The following is a 19092-nucleotide window of genomic DNA, read 5'->3' on the forward strand; positions in this document are numbered from 1 at the left end:
GCTTCCCTTGCACTATATGACTAATACTAAATGCTAATACTAAAAGAAGACAAGACTTACTTTAAATTCACTCTCCAGGAAAACATTGTATTCTCTGTAGCAGACTGATAAAGAGATAAAAACTTGGTATCTCTGCAATTAAAAATGAAAAGCATCAAAAACACATTTTAGATATACATTTTCTAAACAACATACACAGAAAAGAATTATCAGTGATAATCTTGATTACCATTAATAAGTAATAATGATGATTATAATTTGAATTGAAAATGATTTCCTACATAAGACAGTAGCTAATGATAAATATGGTATCACTGCTTTGATCCAGAGTTGAAGAGATTCAGTGGAAACACCATTATTCCTTTGTAAAAAAATTCATTGCCTCTCTACTGGCAATGTAATGTTCACAAACTTCTTTGAACAATAAGGCCCTCCCCCTTTCTGGATATTAAGATTCTTTCTTTGCTTAAAGAGATTAATTAAACATGCACTTGCATGGCTGAAGTGAAAGTGATCATAATGGAACAAAATTAATCCACCACTATCATATAAGTGCACATAAAAACTATTGTTGGAAACAACCGGTGTTTTCCCCGAGTATAACATCAACCATTTGGTTGATGTTCTTGCTTCAAATAAACATTCCTTTAACAATTTATGTTTTGCTGGAAGTACAAAACTTATGTTTTGCTTGACTACAGTGAATGCCTCTTGGTAATTACTCTTCCTAACTTAACCAACTTTGTTTCCATGTAGCAGTTTCTATGCACTGCCTAAAACATAATCCTCTTTTCTGCCTTCTCAAACTAAATACTTCACGTGTAGTTCATTATCTATAGGATACTTAGATTACATAATGCTTCAAGGAGAAAATTTTCATGTAAAACAGCAATAGAACATACAAAAATAACAAACTGCATGCAAACAAAAAAAAAATCTCAACATCAATAAATACATTATCACAATATAAATGAAATACACAAGCAAGAAACTAAAAGCAAGTCTTATTTCAAAAACAGTTATCTTTCTGACTTAATTATTGGTGGATTTTTGGCTGCTGTAAAGGGATAAGTATTTTCATAATTTTACCGTATTCTTTGTTAATTGACACACTACACTGTGTTTTACAAAGGTATTAAATAGGTTTAGTAGCGTTCATTAGCTTCTTATTTAGAATTTAACTAGTGATTTTTGGAAGTTACGACTCCCGGTGTGGGCACCAATATTGTTGAACTAGCCGCCATATTGTAATCGATAAGAAATAGCACAACGCACATAACTCAAACTGATAGCATAAGGCATAACATAAAACTAGATAACGTAATGCAAAGCACTGTATTAGGAATCTGTTAGCTTAGTACAGCATTATCAATTAATCAAAAATATTATTAATCTTATTAAATTCCATTGTTAATTAAACTATATTTAAATGGAAAGCATGACCCAGACTAGAGCTGCGAAGTAAAGATCACAGACTAGTGAGAGACTAGTATAAGGCCTGGGTCATACACTATGACCATGGAGCCCATGGTCATAGTATAGCAGCTCATGGAGCCTTGTTGATGATATACAGGAATTTTGCTAGCAGCAATAAGGAGGTGATTATCCCTTTGTATAGGCCAATGGTCAAGTCTCTTCTTGAGTACTGCATACAGGACTGGAAAATTCATTTTAGGAAGTATGTAGAGATGCTGAAATGAGTACAGAGAAGGGCAACGAGATTGGTGAGGGGAAAAAAGGAGTGCTCTTACCAAGAAATGCTTAAGTTCTTCAAATTGCAGAATCTGGAGACTAGGCACCTGCAAGGCGATCTGACTGTGGTGTTTAAGGCTTTCAATGGTTTGAGCAAGCTCAATGCTGATGGGATTCTTCCTTTTGCTCAGATTACACACTTGAGGGGGAATAAATTAATACTGAGGAAAGACAGTTGCAGAATAGATGTGTGGATATTTGCCTTTAGCCAACAAGTGTTTGATTGCTGTATCAAACTTCCATCTGATATTGTGGAAGTTAATAGCTTAAACAGATTCAAGGAAGAACTTGAGAAACATTTTGAGCAAATGGATAGGGTTTTTTTTTTTTTGACTGATGCTATATAAGCTTGCTTTCATGCATCATATGCCACTACTAATGCTAATGCCAATTAATTTCTTAAATGAGATTTTTGCAAGAGACTAGCACTGTTGCCATCATTCTGAATGAGTCTTAAACTTTCCAGCGTGCAGCAAAGCATTCTTGGTCTTCGAGAGGGGGAAAAAATAAAAAAAGGCTGATCCCAAATACACTTTAAAAACCTGATGCAAGGTGAAGATTAAGTTAAAAAAGTATGATAAAACATTGAATAGCCTGTGCCCCATTATACAATAAATGACTGGGACAACTGAGAGAAGGAATCTGGCTTCGCAATGAGGTACACCTACACATTACCAACCAAATTCAGGCTTCACTTCAAAAGATGCACTCAAAGGTACTCAACGACCCTACATACAGTCCAGATTTGTCATCATGTTCCTTTCATGTCCATTGAAAAACATTTTAAAAATTTAGATGCTAAAAACAGCCATCAAAGAACAACTGCTAACAGCAGAAAGAATATTTTGAAGAAGGAACCTATATATTAGTGAAGCAGTGACATGAATGTTAAAGTTAACTTTTTATAAAAATTTTTGGATATAAAATTCTTAAAAAGCCATAACCATGTTTTAATTGAAAATAAATCTTATATAAGAAAAAAAAATTATTTTTCAATCAAAATTATAGTAGATTTGTGACATAAATTACACTGGTTAATAAAATGAAAATTTTTTTCTCTATCAAAGATATAAATGCTGTTTTAAACAGTTTTGCACACACTGATTTCAAATATGTTCTTGGTTTTTCCCCAGCATCTATAGTTTTCATAATACAACTGCTGATAATATCAGTGCATGTTAATTAAGATGATTCCATTATGTTACATTTACATTTTATCTTGTTTACAGATTAAACCAATGCAATTTATACATGTAATTAAAATAATACAGTACATTCTAAAAATGTGTACCATAATTATATTATTTTTACTTCCAATTTAAAAATGTTTTAGATAATTTCCTTTGGTACACCTTGTCCAGAATGTCAAGGTACAACATCCAGAAGCAGTAGTCTGCCAACAAAAGTTTATTCTGGAAATCTTGGTAGAATTTTCAATTGTCTTAATGTCTTGGATGAAATCATTCCCCCTTGCTTGTTGCTCACCTTGCCAAGGTTTTTGGAAAAGAAGTCAATGCAAAAGCAAGACATGAAGGTATAAGTTTAAGTTTCAGAAAAGTATAAGTTTCAGCAATATGCAACGTCCTGTTTATATGCATCAAGCAGTTTCTCCATCTTTATAAGCAGAATCCCTATGGTTGCCATAGGTCTTCTGCATAAAGTTTTTTTGCTTTGTGGAAACTTAGTGTCCACAAAGCAATTTGAAGGCTTGCCATGCTTTTACTTCATTGAGACATTTTTCAAAACTTTCATCCTTCAATGGCTCTCCAATTTGAAGCCCCACAAAGATTCCCTATTTCACTCTCACTGCACTGTTATTTGGAAATTTCTTGCTCAAGTAATTTATCTTACTTACTACTTTCACAAAAACTCTTGATTAGGCCAAGTTTAATTTGAAAAAGTGGAAGGAAACCTTCACTGGCTCCACTAATGGAACATACTGCAACATTACTCGTTCCTGACTTATACGTGCTTCTTTTAGGTCAGTAATATCTGATGTAATGATCTGCTGTAAAATGGCTGCTCATAGGCATAAGAAACAATGTTTTCTAAACTCTCCTTACATGCTCATTAACACACCAAAGAGTTCACCACATATATCTCCCTGTTTATCTAATATATTATATTAGATAAACAGGGAGGCTTTAAGCTCCTGTTATACAAGAGAATAGGTTTCGAACCTCACTGTGACAAGTCAGTGTAATGTAATGTATGCTTGTGACAATTCCCTAAAAACTCCACATGTCATGGCAGTGGCAAACCAGACCATTTACCATTAAAAAAGTAACTTGGTTTCTTTTTTCAATAATGAGATATTTTGCTGTTTTTCTTAACCAGGTCTTCTTACTTTGGTCTCAAAGCAAGAAGTTCAGCATTATCTTTCCAGAGGGCTAGATCTCTAATGAGATCATTCAACTCATCTTGAATAAAGATCTCCAGTTCTAACATCTATGTCAGGTGTACTCAGGATCACCTGAATTTGTCAGGTCTCTGACAATCAATTTCCTTGCATTCCATTTCATCTTCTAAAGAATTCTGGTTCAGATAAACAACCTTGTACTTTTCTCCACTGAGAATCCAGTTACATTCATATAACAAAATAACCAATCACCATAATCAATTCAAACAAATAGTGCAAATAATATGTGATGCCCACATCTTATTCACCTAGAGAGCAGTCAAAGTATAACTGGTGAATATTCTGAATATCTGTTATGATTGTATGCCATTGCAATTTAGTCAGGGGAATATTGCACACCATAGCAGGATTTCTTTGGGTATTTTTATCTTACCTGAAATAATTTATAATTGAATAATTAAATTATGAAATAACAAGGATCCATATATATTCAAACAATTATATAATATGAATATGTAAATAATAATAATAATACACTTATAATAATTGGATTCGTGTAGGTTGGCTGAACAGGTATATGAGTGGTATGGTCAGCCCCATCATGTTAAGGTTTGATCACAAAAACTAGATATGCTAGAAAAAAACTAAAAACAGATTATAAAAAATCCAAAGATGGTATCTAGTCCACATATTTTTTTTGTTCCAATGAAAAATACTTGCTAACCTATATTATTTAAGCAAAATAAAAATTGTACTTTTAGCTTTAATCATATCTTTAAATGAGACTTTGTCCTTGTGGGTGTTATCCATCAAAATATAAACTATTCAAACACTTTATACACTATGATAAATTACTTTATATATTATCTCTATATATTAATTTATCATGGCGTATAAATAAAGTGCTTAAATAGTTTATTTTCTTGATGAATCACACTTTTAAATTAAGCATTTAATCTAATATTAAAAAGAGAAGTGAGTGTAAAGTCTTATTATTAGATGAGTTAATATTAGATTAGTAAGACAAAATAACTAGCAGCCATTGAGCTATAATTAATGTCAATATTAAGGAAATAAATAAATGCTCACTTAGTTTGGAAATTCACCGTCAGGAAGTTTTCTTCAAATAATACATCTAAAGACTCCTTCTTAATGTTCTTGACATATATAAATAAATACAAGATGTCCAGATTCTGAAAACCACAAAATTTGTTTAGATACATAAGCAATAAACAACTGAATCCAACTTTCAATGCATAATAGTATACTGTATAGGATAATTATAATAATATATATGAAAAAAACAAAAGTTAAATGATTCTTTACTCAGAGCTAAGTTAAAGTACATTATTTTTCAAGTCTCCTCTTCTTGTAATACATGTTTTCCATCACAAAACTAATGCTTGGATACCATCAGAAAAGAATTTCTGTTTGCTTTTCTGAGTCACTATATACTATTTTGCAGACCCCCTCCCTTCATCTGAGCAAATATGCTTTCTCCCTAAGACCTCTTTGAATGATCCAAAAGGATGACAGTCACTTGGAGCCAAGTCAGAAGAATAAGAAGGATGTGATAGCACTTCAAAATAATGATCTTGAACAGTGTCAACAGTTGAACAGGCACGTTCAGAATGGGCAATGTAATGCTGTAAACAAATCCCTTTTGAGATCAAGCCTTAACATTTGGTTTGAATTTCATGCTACACATAGCTCGTAAGCATGTCACAGTCAGGGCCACCAAGAGCTGTCCCGGGCCCCAGGAAAACAATAATTCCAGGCCTGATGACAGGAAAAAAAAAAAGGTAGATAAAAATTGTTCTTTATTTTTTCTGTAATATAATAATACGAAAATTGAATAATAGTTGTTTAACAAAAAATTTCCACTCGTATAATAAGATTAATCTCAATAAACTATCATATCAGATCACAAAGTCAAAAAAAATCACAGCTGAGTCTCAGATTTAGACTAAATCACAAAGGTGCTTTTCGAGCCTTACAACTTGCAAATAACTCTATTACTTTTGAAAAATCGCAGTGTTGGGCTGGCTCTGCCTCGACTGATAATAAGCCCAAAGACGAAAGTCAGTTTTGACCCATAGTTGACCGTAACACATTTTTAATCCTTGATAGCAACTAAAAGATTGTTCTGATTGAGCCACAGTAACTGGTATTGTACAAAACAACCTTAAAGCAATAACAATATTGGGAAATAGTGGTTAAAGATTCAGATGTTTTATTTTATTGAGCAACTGTATAGGTGAAAGATTTTTTTCCTGTATATTTGCATCATATATAGATTTCAGATGTATTAGTTCTTCAGAAAACTGCTCGCTAATATCATCTTCATATTTGTTTTGTAGTTTTCTTGCATTTCCTTGAATTTCTACCTCATTTAAATAATGAAAAAACCATAGCACACTGAATTAAAGTTTATTTCTTTTGCTGCATCAAATCGAGTTGTCATGTTACCAATAACACTGTCTAAAAGAACATTAAACTTGAATACTTCAGTTAGTGTTGTCAATTCTTCAGCATTTCTTTTCCTCTTCCTTTGTCATCGATCTGAAAATTCAGTCGGCATACTTAAAGTTACAGCTATGAGCTTGCATTCATTTAGGATTGCCCCCCAACTATTCTTAATCTTTTTCAAATCTGTCAGAAGACTAGAAAGATTTGCTACTTCGATGTATTTCGAGCTTGTAAGACTGTGCTTCGGTAGTTTATGGCTTATAGAATTTGAACCAAACTGTTGCCATCACGAGGCATTCAAACGACTCCGTTTCCATATGTCTTTAATACCATTCAAATCTGTTCGAGTGTCTGCAGTTAGATTTAATTCTAGCACCATGTCGATTGACTTCATTAATGAAGGAAGCTTTTGTGCAAATGGTTTCACACTCTCAATTCGAGCAGACCAATGTGTGTTGGACATGGAATGAAGCGAGCAGTCGGTGTTTTTTTTTTTTTTTTTTTTTAAATTTCCCACCTCTGAGGACTACCATTAAATATATTATACAGCTTCTATGCCGCATGAACACCACAGAGATTCAAACTGTGACAAGCACAAGGAGAAAAAATGGCCAGGGGATTAATTTCCAAAATTTGAGCTTGAACGCCCTTGTACGCTCAACTCATATTAAAGGCATTATCGTATCCTTGCGCTTGGCACTCACTTATTGGGATATTACGTTTTTTAAGTGTTTCAAGAATTAAATTTGCAATGGCGTCTCCTGTTTTCTTATTGCAATCTACAAATTCCATGAATCTTTCAAAGATTTCCTATTCATTTGTTTCTTTGCTTGCAAGAACATAACGCAAAACGAATGTCGTCTGCTCCATATGGGCGGAATCTGGCATTGCATCTGCAATTAGAGAAAAGTATTTTGCAACTTCTCTTTCCTTTAAAATGCAGCTAAGAACATTTTCAGCACAGCACGAAATAAATTCATTTTGAATTTCAGCTGACAAATAATGAACCTTCAATCTTTTCTTTCCATTTGTGATTCTTTCACTATTTTCAAATGCTCATTAAGGAGAGGATCATAATGACTTAAGATCTAGCATTCCTAAGAAATTTCCATTTCTTGAATCACCAATCAAGTTGCTGCTCCCGCTAAAAGCTAATCCACATTCAGAAAGAAACAAAATTACATCCAGATATCGTCGTAGTAAGTCCTTCCATACTTGCATTTCACTTTTTATATTTTAGGCAATAAACAATTCACTGTCATGTTTTTATTCAGATTGTTTTGTAAATTTCTTCACTCTACATAACACACTCTGTGATTGTTACTGTTTACACGATCAGGTATTCTGTCATAGAGCTTTTATAGATTTTGGAAGGTCCCCAGCCAATTTCTGTTGTAAAAATAGATCACTGTAGTTCAGGTAATTTGCAAAATAGACAACACAGAAAGCAGAATAAAGCTTGTTTGGTTTTATTCCAAACTAGCCAGTCTCGAGACTACTTCATTATTCCTTAAACGACAATTCAGGACGTGCATGGGAAATTTATTTCTGTCACGGTCAAGGGGAAAAATTGTTGGGTATGGTTCTAGTCCTTGTCGAACACCTTCTATTTTGTTGGTGGTGAAGTTTTTTTTTTTTTTTTTGTTAGTTGTTGGCGCATCGGCTTCTGTGGCCATAATGCACCTCCCAAGGTTTTTGCACTACTCTGATCCAAGCCCGGGGGGGGGGATTTGAACCCACGACCTCTGGTAGTGAAGTATGATTTTAGAAGACCAATACCAAAATTTAATAACTTCTCGTTATTTTGTTCATTTTTGGACAGCGATGTTATTTCTGTTAAGCAAGAAGAAGAACACAGTTCAGTTGCATCAGATTTACTTCCTCCTGCAGCTGCAGATGAGCTTAGTCTTGGTGATTCAGCAAATTGTTCAATTTCATATTAAAATTTACTTGATGCACAAGAACCATTTTCATTATTACTGTTGTTTTCTTCTTCTTCAATTGAGATATTTCCAGCTTGATTTTCAGGCAAACGAGGAGAAATGGTAACCCCAAGGCTTTGAAGAGTTTTTCGACCTTTAACAGCTTTCTCTTTTGCATCTCGTTCTCTTCTTTTTTGTGCTCCAGATTTACAATGGTAATTCATAATGAAGGGTTGAACAAGAACAAACACAACCTAAGGTTTAAAATACATTATGAAAATTATTTTAATAATAATTATAATATTGCATATTTATAAGTTTACCTTTGACTAAAATATGAAAATCAGATAGAAAAAGAAAATATACTTTCAACAGCTTCATTCACGACACAACATAAAATAAAACAAAATTGCACTGCCTTAGTTGAGTGACTGACTCAACTAACTGGCACAAATTCAACGTAATGGGTGGCTTGTACAATATGTGCATGCAGCGTGCAGCATGATATGTTCACGTGACATGCCCACTGTCTGTGCGCAAGCTACCGACAGAAATGCCACAAAGGGGCCGAAAATACTGATAACAGCTAAAATACATAAACAAAGTGTGCAGTCAAATTGAGTTTGGGGCCCAGACCTATAAACGCTGTTATTACAAGTATTACTACCTATTACGATTACCAACAAAGAGATTAAGGAAATCATGCAACAAAATCACAAATAATAAAATTGAATAGTGATGTGTTGAAAAAAAAAAAAAGAATCCAGACCCAGGCCCTGCAGGCTGCACGAGCCCCAGGAATTTTCCCGGCTTCCCCCCCCCCTCTTGTCGGGCCTGGTCACAGTATAAGAACATTATACCTTTCCTGCAGCTGGGAGGCTGAAATGGCATCACTCTTTGCTGGCTTCCTTGCTTTTGGGCTAATAGTAATAGAACAATGACTCATCTCTTCCATTTTGTGATGAGCTAGTACTGCAGAGAAACATCAACTTATCAGCTCATTTTTAAGACGATTTACAGCAGGAGGTTCTAAAGCCATCAGCAGGCATGTCCTCAACAGTGATAAAAAAGGGCCTGACAGGTTCCCAAATTTGTTTGTTTTGATGTGAACAAAATCTATAGTGGCACCTAACAATGGAATGTAACAGAAATGCAAATGTTGTGATCAAATATTTGCATTGTTGCGATTATACTTCCTGCATTAGTAACTGCAGGAAGTATGATTGTGACACCATACAATTCTACAAATGGATTTCGCTAACCTCTCTTCCAAGCCAAGGATATTTTCACATAAAACATCTTTCATGCATACAGGGTACACACGCTTTAATTTTTTTATTTCTGGAAACACTTTTTAGTTTTTTAAAAATCTGCTTGCACTATACTAATGCAAGAACTTTTGTAAATGGATTGTGTTAATTATTATTTGTAACTATTTATGTTTTTAAATTTAAAAATCTTGTGTTTTTTCACATATATCCATTTCAATGAAATGAAACTTTTATTAGAAAATTTATTTAATAAATTCTTATCTTCAAATAGAAAAAACTTCATAAACGTAAAATATAAGCATGAAAGTATTAGTTGCTTCCATTTTCCAGTTTATAAAATCAATAAGGGCACAAAATTTAAAAATTAAATTTGATGCCCTTATTTCTGCATATATATAATGTAAGAAGTATAAATATATAGAAACTTTAATTCTGCTCAAAATAATAAAAAAAAACTGTATAAATTAAAGTATAGACATGAAACTATCAGGCCCTTCCATTTTAGAGACAGTTAAACACATGAAATTTAGCTTGCACACATATTTCTGCTGATATTTGTCTACATAAGGAGAAATATGCAGAAAGTTGTATTAATTTTGATCAAAATAAAAAAAAAAAAAAACAGAATAAATATAAAAGCATAATAATTACGCACTTCCATTTTTGCATAAATAAAATTGTTAAATGCATGAAATTTCAATATGATGGGTGCACATATATTTCTGCTTATATATTATGTATATCAACATTAAAAAATATATAAATATATAGCTAAGTAGGTAATGAATGTGTCAAGGGGAGAGTAGGTAGTCTAATTAAACCAGAAGTCGAAATCATGGAGATATATATATATATATATATATAGATATCTATATATATATATAGATATATATATATAGATAGGTAGTCTAGAGTAGGTAGTCTAATTAAACCAGAAGTCGAAATCATGGAGATATATATATATATCTCCATGATTTCGACTTCTGGTTTAATTAGACTACCTACTCTCCCCTTGACACATTCATTACCTACTTAGCTATATATTTATATATTTTTTAATGTTGATATACATAATATATAAGCAGAAATATATGTGCACCCATCATATTGAAATTTCATGCATTTAACAATTTTATTTATGCAAAAATGGAAGTGCGTAATTATTATGCTTTTATATTTATTCTGTTTTTTTTTTTTTTTTTTTTTATTTTGATCAAAATTAATACAACTTTCTGCATATTTCTCCTTATGTAGACAAATATCAGCAGAAATATATATATATATATTTATTGGATACTATTAGTCATTTCTATTTTCAACTTTATAAAATAATTAAAGCTGTTAAGTTTGCAAAATTTCAAAATTAAGCTTACAAACCTTTCTCCACTTAGAATTCTACTTTTATATACTGCATGAAAAAGTCTACAGACTAAGAAAAATTGAAATTTCTAGGGTATTATATCAGAATATGTGATAAAAAAAAAAACCCTGAAAAAGGTGAGTATGTATGTATTCACTTCACAAAAACAATTATGAGAAGAGTTGTAGTGAACAAAATCTATTAAGAGTTTTGATGTCCTTTCAGCTAATTACTCTTCAGAAGCCTTCAACAATTCTCTTCAAGACTGAGATAAATGCCATATTTACAAAGTTAGAGAGTAACTAGTTAGTAACCTTGAACTAGAATGGCAGTTGTTCAACACAACTGAAATATGAACATGAAACATGAGCAGCCTCTGTGAGGAGCTGTGTGTGTACTTAGCACAAAAAGTTACAAACGTTAGCATGAAAGAACCTATTGTTCTCTTTCATGCTATTACTCTATAAAAATCATAAAAATATTACTTAAGAAACAACTTGAATAAAACAACCTAACCTATATTTAGGAAGGTATAGAAAGTTTCAGAAATCCATTTTGAACCAACAATTAATGAGCAAAACTCCTTGTGAAACACCTGACAGGTCTCACCTGCTGGCAGGTTAACCCATGGGACAACTCAAAATTAGATTGCATACTATCTTGACTGGGTCATTGTGATTGTCTTTAATAAATTATAATTTGCTACAACAGCTGTCTCTTTGCATGTGATGCAACTGGTGGGTGCATGTATGCAGCAATTGCACTAAGTATAGTATACATTAATGGTGAAGTGAATGACAGGCAGCAAGTTTGAACCGAAGTGAATAGATGGGCTTTCTACTACTAATTTGGAGAATACTCATTACTCCTGTTTCTTGCTGAGTCACTAGCCCCTCTACCCACACTGTCAGCCATTGCAAGTATATATATCTTGATCCCATGATTTAACTATGTTTAATATGATTAAACTATATAGTTCATCCCTTTCCTCCTAGTATTGCACAAGTCTTGTCCTTCTTCAAGGACAAGAATCTTAAGTCTTCTTATATCTGATATGGGAATAAGACCCTTCTGCCAAGAACCCCGCCTCCCCAATTTATATAACTTCTCACAGAACTCTCAATCTGTCTACACTCAACCTCCTTCAGTTCAGGCAAGTGTCCCAACAGTCAAGTGCTCTTGGCTGTTAGGATACTCATCATGGACCCTTCTTTCACCTGGGGCAGCATTTTGCCTAGCAATAACATAATCATCACATTCAGGGCACTAACTATACTGCAATACCCCGGATATTTTGTGAATAAAATCATCCACAGAGCTATTATGAAGGTCACCGCTACCATTACTCTTACCATCACTTCTCCAATACTCACAAATAACCATCTTAATGACCCATCTCTAACAAAGTCTCTCCACTCTGTCTCATAGACGTTCTGTTTCTGCTGCATGTCTTTTCTATAGTTACTTACATTGACACTATTCTTCCGAAGTGGCTTCTATAATTTCCCATTTCTTATCTAAACCAGTCTGAACATGTGCCACAACTTGTCAGGATCCTTTTACTGTCCAGCTTCAATCTCACAGAACCAACTTTTCTTCTTTCTCATTTATTCCTGCAACTTTTGTTTTCTGGAACAACCACCTTTAACACATATTTCCTGAAAATTACAACCTATGTAAATTGAAGTCAAAAAAAAAAAAAAAAAAAAAAAATATATATATATATATCGAAACAAATGTATTTGATCAGTGTATTGAGTAGGGTTGTTGACCTGTCAAGTGTAATAAAAATGGAATAAATTAAGAATGCCTGCAAAGTAAAAGTGGATTATCTGAAATTAATAAAATTAAGATTAACATGAAAATAACATGAAAGTAATAAAATAATAAAAATAGTACTTAATGCAGGGTGTCTCAAAAGTCACTGCGTATTTTGGTGAAAGTGTGATTTTCAAATAAATTTTATTACGAAAAGTATATTTATTCTTTTTTACATAAAACATAGGTATTTGTAATGTGTTAGTGATATTATTATAATTTTTAAATGTTTTCTTTTCGGACCCATAATTCATGATGAATGTTGAAGAGCGAATTTTTTTTGTAACATCCCACATCAAAGGAATGAAGTTTTATGAAATTAGGGAAAGATTTTCAAGGAAATTTCATAGTGTGGTCCATTAAGTTGTTATTTTGGATTTTATTAACAAGTTCTGCACACTTTGTTGCTACTTAACGTGAAAAATCTTCTACATGCAGGTCATGCAACAATTGGATTGTGGTAGGGCTTTTTCAGTGTCAAACACAAAATTCTGTGAACTGATGTCTTGGATATGTTCAGTCTTTGAGATCCCTCCCTAACTGATAATTTTGGGTCCTCTTCAAACATTTCTCAAATTGATTCAATGCTTTCATGTGCTGTCCTTGGGCATTCACCCCTCTCCTTGTCACGAACAGACCCAGTTATTTTAAACTTATTCACCAGTGCATGAATTGCATTGTCTGTAGGACCAGGACTATGAATCCTTGAAAATCTTTCTCTAACTTCACAAAACTTCATTCCTTTGATGTGGGATGTTACAGCAAAAATTCGCTCTTGAACATTCTTCATCATGAATTAAGGGTCTGAAAAGAAAACATTCAAAAATTAATAAAAATTATAATAATATCTCTACAACATTACAAATACTTATGTTTTATGTAAAAAAGAATAAATATACTTTGTTGTGTGTGTGTGCGTGCGTGTGTGTTCATGTGTGTGTGTGTGTAAAATCACTTATGCAATCATTTATTGCTTTTATGGTCAATTTTTTTTATATATCTATTTTTAATCAAAAATATTGGGTGAAGTATTTCTCTGATACACAGCAGTTCAAAGAACAAACAATACAATATGGCATATGGCATAAGAGTAGGAGACCGGCGGAATTACTTGACAAGTACAGGTCACTGATGAAAAAAAGCCGTGAATTAGGGTTGAAATTGAAAGTGTCTGCAATTCTGCCCAGACACGATAGGAGGGAGTATATGATGAGAGCCCTGTCAATCAATTCGGCCCTGGAAAGATTGTGCAGGGCTCAAGGGGTAGAATTTTTTTCAGCCTGGTCTGTACTTGTTAACAGGAGAGACTGCTTCTACAGGGATGGGATACACTTAAATAGAAAGGGTGCAAGAATGTTTGCTGATGCTATCGAGGCAATGTTAGGTGGGTCGGAAAACTGCTAGATTGGGGGGATACAAGGACTAATAGATTAACAGTAGCCACTGGCAGAGGTGAAAGTGATTCTTGCACTGCTTCTATTGGAATGAGCCGCAGCCTGGAAAATAAGATGCAGGATATTTCAGAGACTGCTGGGAATCATTGGGGTACAAGTAAACACATGGGTTGTGTTAGGGTAGCTAAGAAAAAGAACAGGTGCATGTATACTTGTGTGTACACCAATGCTAGGAGTTTAGTAAATAAATTTGATGAATTTGAGGTATTGCTCAAAACATCAAAGGCAGATATTGTGGGGATTTCAGAGACGTGGTGTCACACAGATATAAGAAATGCAGAACTGGAATTTGGGGAGTACAATGTCTACAGAAAGGATAGACAGGATAGGAAGGGAGGAGGGGTTATGCTATTAGTTAAAAAACACATAAAATCCAAGGAAGTGAAGCCAGTCGACATCGCTGGACAGTGCAGTGTCGAGTCAGTTTGGTGTGACATAAGCATTGGGAGATCAAAATTGAGAGTAGGAGTGTGCTATAGGCCTAATGACTCTGATGAGTATAATAAGAAACTGTTCGGAGAAATAGAGTGGGCCAGTAAATCAGAGAGTCTTATAATGGGGGATTTTAATTTCCCAGATATTGACTGGAATTTGGGGGCTGGTCACTCACACAGTAGCAAGGCTTTTGTGGATTTATTGGATGATTGTTTTCTACATCAGCATGTCCGGGAGGCAACTAGAGGGAGTAATACTCTTGATCTGATTACCAGTAGTGATTCTTCATGCATTAAGAATCTGCAGATAAATGAACCACTTGGTGGCAGTGATCACAGTGTGCTGAAGTGGGAGTTACTCAAAGAGGTAACTACCATTAGGGGTAAAGGGAAGGGGTATTGCTTTCGTAAAGGCGACTACAATGGACTGAGACAGTATTTAAATTCTATACAGTGGGATCAACTGATGATATTGCCAACAGCAAATTCAAAATGGGAAGCATTCAAAGAACTTATCGTGGAAGCTACTAGGCTTTACATACCAACTAAGAAATATTGTTCAAGGTTTAGGCCTAAATGGTTGTCAGATGAACTAATGAGGCATATGGCAGAGAAGAAAAATGCATGGGATACATACAAATTAACACGTGACACGGACGCCTATGATAGATACAAGTTGATCTGTAACCAAGTTACAAAGGAGGTTAGGCAGGCAAAGGCAGATTACGAGAGATCCTTGGCAAGGGATGCGAAGAAAAACAGCAAAGAGTTCTTTACTTATGTAAACTCTAGAAGGAAGGGGATGAATCAGATTGGTCCACTTGAGATCGATGGGTCAACTGTTGATGACCCTGCTCGGGTAGCTAACAAACTAAATGAATATTTTGCATCGACATTCACACATGAGGAGTTATTCAGCGAGGGGAATGCCAGAGGTGTATTCAACTCTAGCAGTAAGCTAGAGAATCTTGTAATAACTGAGAGCAAAGTGGAGGAGAAATTGTTGAAGATAAACACAAGAAAGGCACCTGGGGTGGATGGGATCTATCCAGTTATATTAAAGGAGGCAGCAAAGGAGGTAAGCAAACCCTTAGCCATAATTATGAGAGCTTCCTTGGACTCAGGGGAGGTACCCATTGACTGGAGATGTGCAAATGTGACCCCAATTCACAAAGGGGGATCAAAGGCTGACACAAGTAATTATAGACCTGTGAGTTTAACTTCTGTTCACGGAAAATTAATGGAGGCACTGGTGAAAGAAGCACTGCAGGATCATCTAGACAAGACTTCAGTTATAGCTAGGACACAGCATGGTTTTGTTAAGGGGAAGTCTTGCCTGACCAATTTGATTGGATACTATGATGCAGTCACAAAAGAACTGGATGCAGGGAATAACTTTGATATTATATACTTGGATCTTAGAAAGGCTTTTGATACTGTTGCACATGGAAGACTGCTGCACAAATTGGAGCAGTGTGGCATTGGAGGCAAGTTGCTGCTATGGATAAAGGGGTGGTTGAGGGGGAGAAGACAGAGAGTGGTAATCAATGGACACTGCTCATCGTGGACTAATGTTATTAGTGGAGTCCCTCAGGGTTCAGTATTGGGGCCTTTATTGTTTTCTGTATTTATAAATGATATTGATGATGGTATATCAGGCTTAATGTCCAAGTTTGCAGACGATACGAAGGTTGGCAGGGTTGTCAAGGACACTACTGACACTATGCTGCTGCAACAGGATTTGGAAAGGTTGAGCAGATGGGCTTCGAGGTGGCAAATGAAGTTTAACATTGACAAATGTAAAGTACTACATATGGGAAACAGCAACCCCAGAGCAACGTATCAACTCTGTGGTACTACACTGACAGTGGTAGAGAATGAAAGGGACCTGGGGGTGGTGGTGCAGGCAGATATGAAGTTCTCTGAGCAGTGCAGACGAGCTGCAAGAGTAGCTCATGGTGTATTGTCAATGATATATAGGAATTTTTCTAGCAGGGATAAGGAGGTGATTATTCCCTTGTATAAGGCAATGGTCAGGCCACACCTAGAGTACTGTATACAGGCCTGGAGGCCTCATTTCAGGAAGGATGTAGAGCTGCTGGAACGAGTACAGAGAAGGGCAACTAGATTGGTGAATGGGACAAAGGGGTTCTCTTACGAAGAAAGGCTTAAGTTTTGCAAATTACAGTGTCTGGAAACTAGGCACCAGCGGGGTGATCTGATAGAGGTGTACAAAGCCTTGAATGGTTTGAGCATGCTCAATGCTGATGGGATTCTTCCTCTAGCTCAGAAAAATCACCTGAGAGGGCATAAATTCAAATTGAGGAAAGACAGATGTAGGATAGATGTGCGGAAATTTGCCTTTAGCCAGCGGGTGGTTGGTGGGTGGAACAGACTTCCATCCCTTGTCGTGGAAGTTGATAGCCTAAATAAGTTTAAGGCTCAGCTGGACAGGTATTTCGAACGAACAGAGGGGTGAAGTGGAAGTGGTTATTTTTATTTATTTATGTTACTTTTTTTTTTTTTTTTTTTTTTTGGCTGATGCTGCATAAGCTTGCTTTCTTGCATCAAATGCCTCTACTAATGCTAATGCTAATGCTCATTAAGTATGTGTGCTACTTAATATCAATTTCATTACACATGGCTAAAATGCTAAGAAATTATGAAAAAACTTGAATTTTATAATGTAGTTTTAAACAGAACTCAAAATAATATTACAAATAAGAACAAAATAAGACCTCAAAATAAGATTACCTGCTCAATCACCTCATGCTTTATTTGGGCAATTTCAAGTACAGAATTTTCTTGTGTGCCTCCGACTTCCATTGTGGAAGATTCCTCAAATTCTTGATGCTGCATAAAAATATGTGAAAATTGTTATTACCATAATGCAGCATTGGTTACAAAGCTAATAGAAATACGATATACAAAATATCATTATATTGCAATGTTGTAAATTGCTAACAGCATTATCAGTAAAGATATATGAAATCTTCATTGAAAAACTGGAAGTTTACATTTGAAACTATTACCTAAACATGATTTTTTCAATATTCACTAAAATGACTAAAGCATTCAGCCCAACATGTAGTTCTTCGTGCTAATGTTAAAAAAAAATAAATATAAAAAAAAAAGAGAGAGAAAGAAAAATTGACTTTATGCAAATAACCACAGTTGCAACTGTTTCACTAAATGTCAAAAGGTAGTTCCCCCCCCCACTTTAATGAAATTAGTGAGAGAGGTCAGGGCTATCTGAATATGCAATCCCTGAGTAAACAATCTGAGTCTCATGCATTCGTGTGACAATGATGTCACCACAACAGCAGTTCAAATATAAAACTGTGAAAAATGAAGTTCTATATTTGGGTAACGGCTCTAACTGGAAAAAGAACTTGAGTTCCACAAGGTTCAGTACAAAGTCCTCTTACTGTTTGTGATATTTGTTAATCATATTCACAAAGTAAATAATACCTCATGTTCGTAGATTAACCGTTTGTAACTTTCCGCCATTGTTATACGATACATGTGCTAGCACAATGTTTAACAGAAAACTAGATAGCGTTAAGTTTTAATGGAAAAATAGATAGCAAGTATAGTAGTATCAATTAATCAGTAAAATTTATTAATCTTATTAAATTTCATTGTCAATTGAATTGTACTTTTTTTTAACTAAATAAGTATAGCGACCTTGTTATTACAAACGTAACATCATAAGTTAATACATATAAGTTGACAGGGGTTAAGAAAGTCATATAATGTAACTCGGAGATAATATTCGATACCGAAATACATATATATATAGTGTTATAACTGCATTGGGATATAGGTTTAGGGTTATATTTTGTCCTGGAAGTTTATTGAACTTGAATAGAAATCATGACTCAGAGCAGCAAAGCAAAAGGCTCAAACTAGTGGAAGTGCTGTGGCTCAGGGGAGAACTGAGGTGGGGTGGTTGTCCTCTGAATCACCATCTATTGAAATGAACTACTTGTTTGATGTTTGTGGGGCAATCAGGAACGGGACATGATATTGCCAAGGGGAATGTCTTTATGTGTGCGCGATGTAAGGAGTGCGAGGAAATCAGGCACCAACTCAGCATTGTTATGGGCTTATATGAGAGCTTGAAGGACACAGTGGATGCCCTCGAAGGATTTAAATTGAGGGGCCCATCAAGCTCTCAGCTACCCACATCAATACCAGAGCTTGCACTTGAACATCACGCAACGCAGAGGCAACCCCTAAGGCAGAATGCG

At 34.7% G+C, this 19092-nt stretch overlaps 1 protein-coding gene across 1 annotated transcript in view; it reads right to left on the minus strand.

Moving 5' to 3' along the window:
* The window catches only part of LOC150088923 (ubiquitin carboxyl-terminal hydrolase 19-like), a 337177-nt gene that overhangs the window by 235119 nt on the left and 82966 nt on the right, over positions 1–19092 (minus strand). The window contains 3 exon segments of the mRNA XM_090370360.1: positions 61–132; positions 5201–5304; positions 17594–17692. Coding sequence (XP_090226486.1) covers positions 61–132; positions 5201–5304; positions 17594–17692 — 275 coding nt within the window.

Source organism: Mastigoproctus giganteus, chromosome 3 (genome assembly GCF_048544385.1).
Source record: "Mastigoproctus giganteus isolate SK-2022 chromosome 3, ASM4854438v1, whole genome shotgun sequence".
NCBI classification, from domain to species: domain Eukaryota; kingdom Metazoa; phylum Arthropoda; class Arachnida; order Uropygi; family Thelyphonidae; genus Mastigoproctus; species Mastigoproctus giganteus.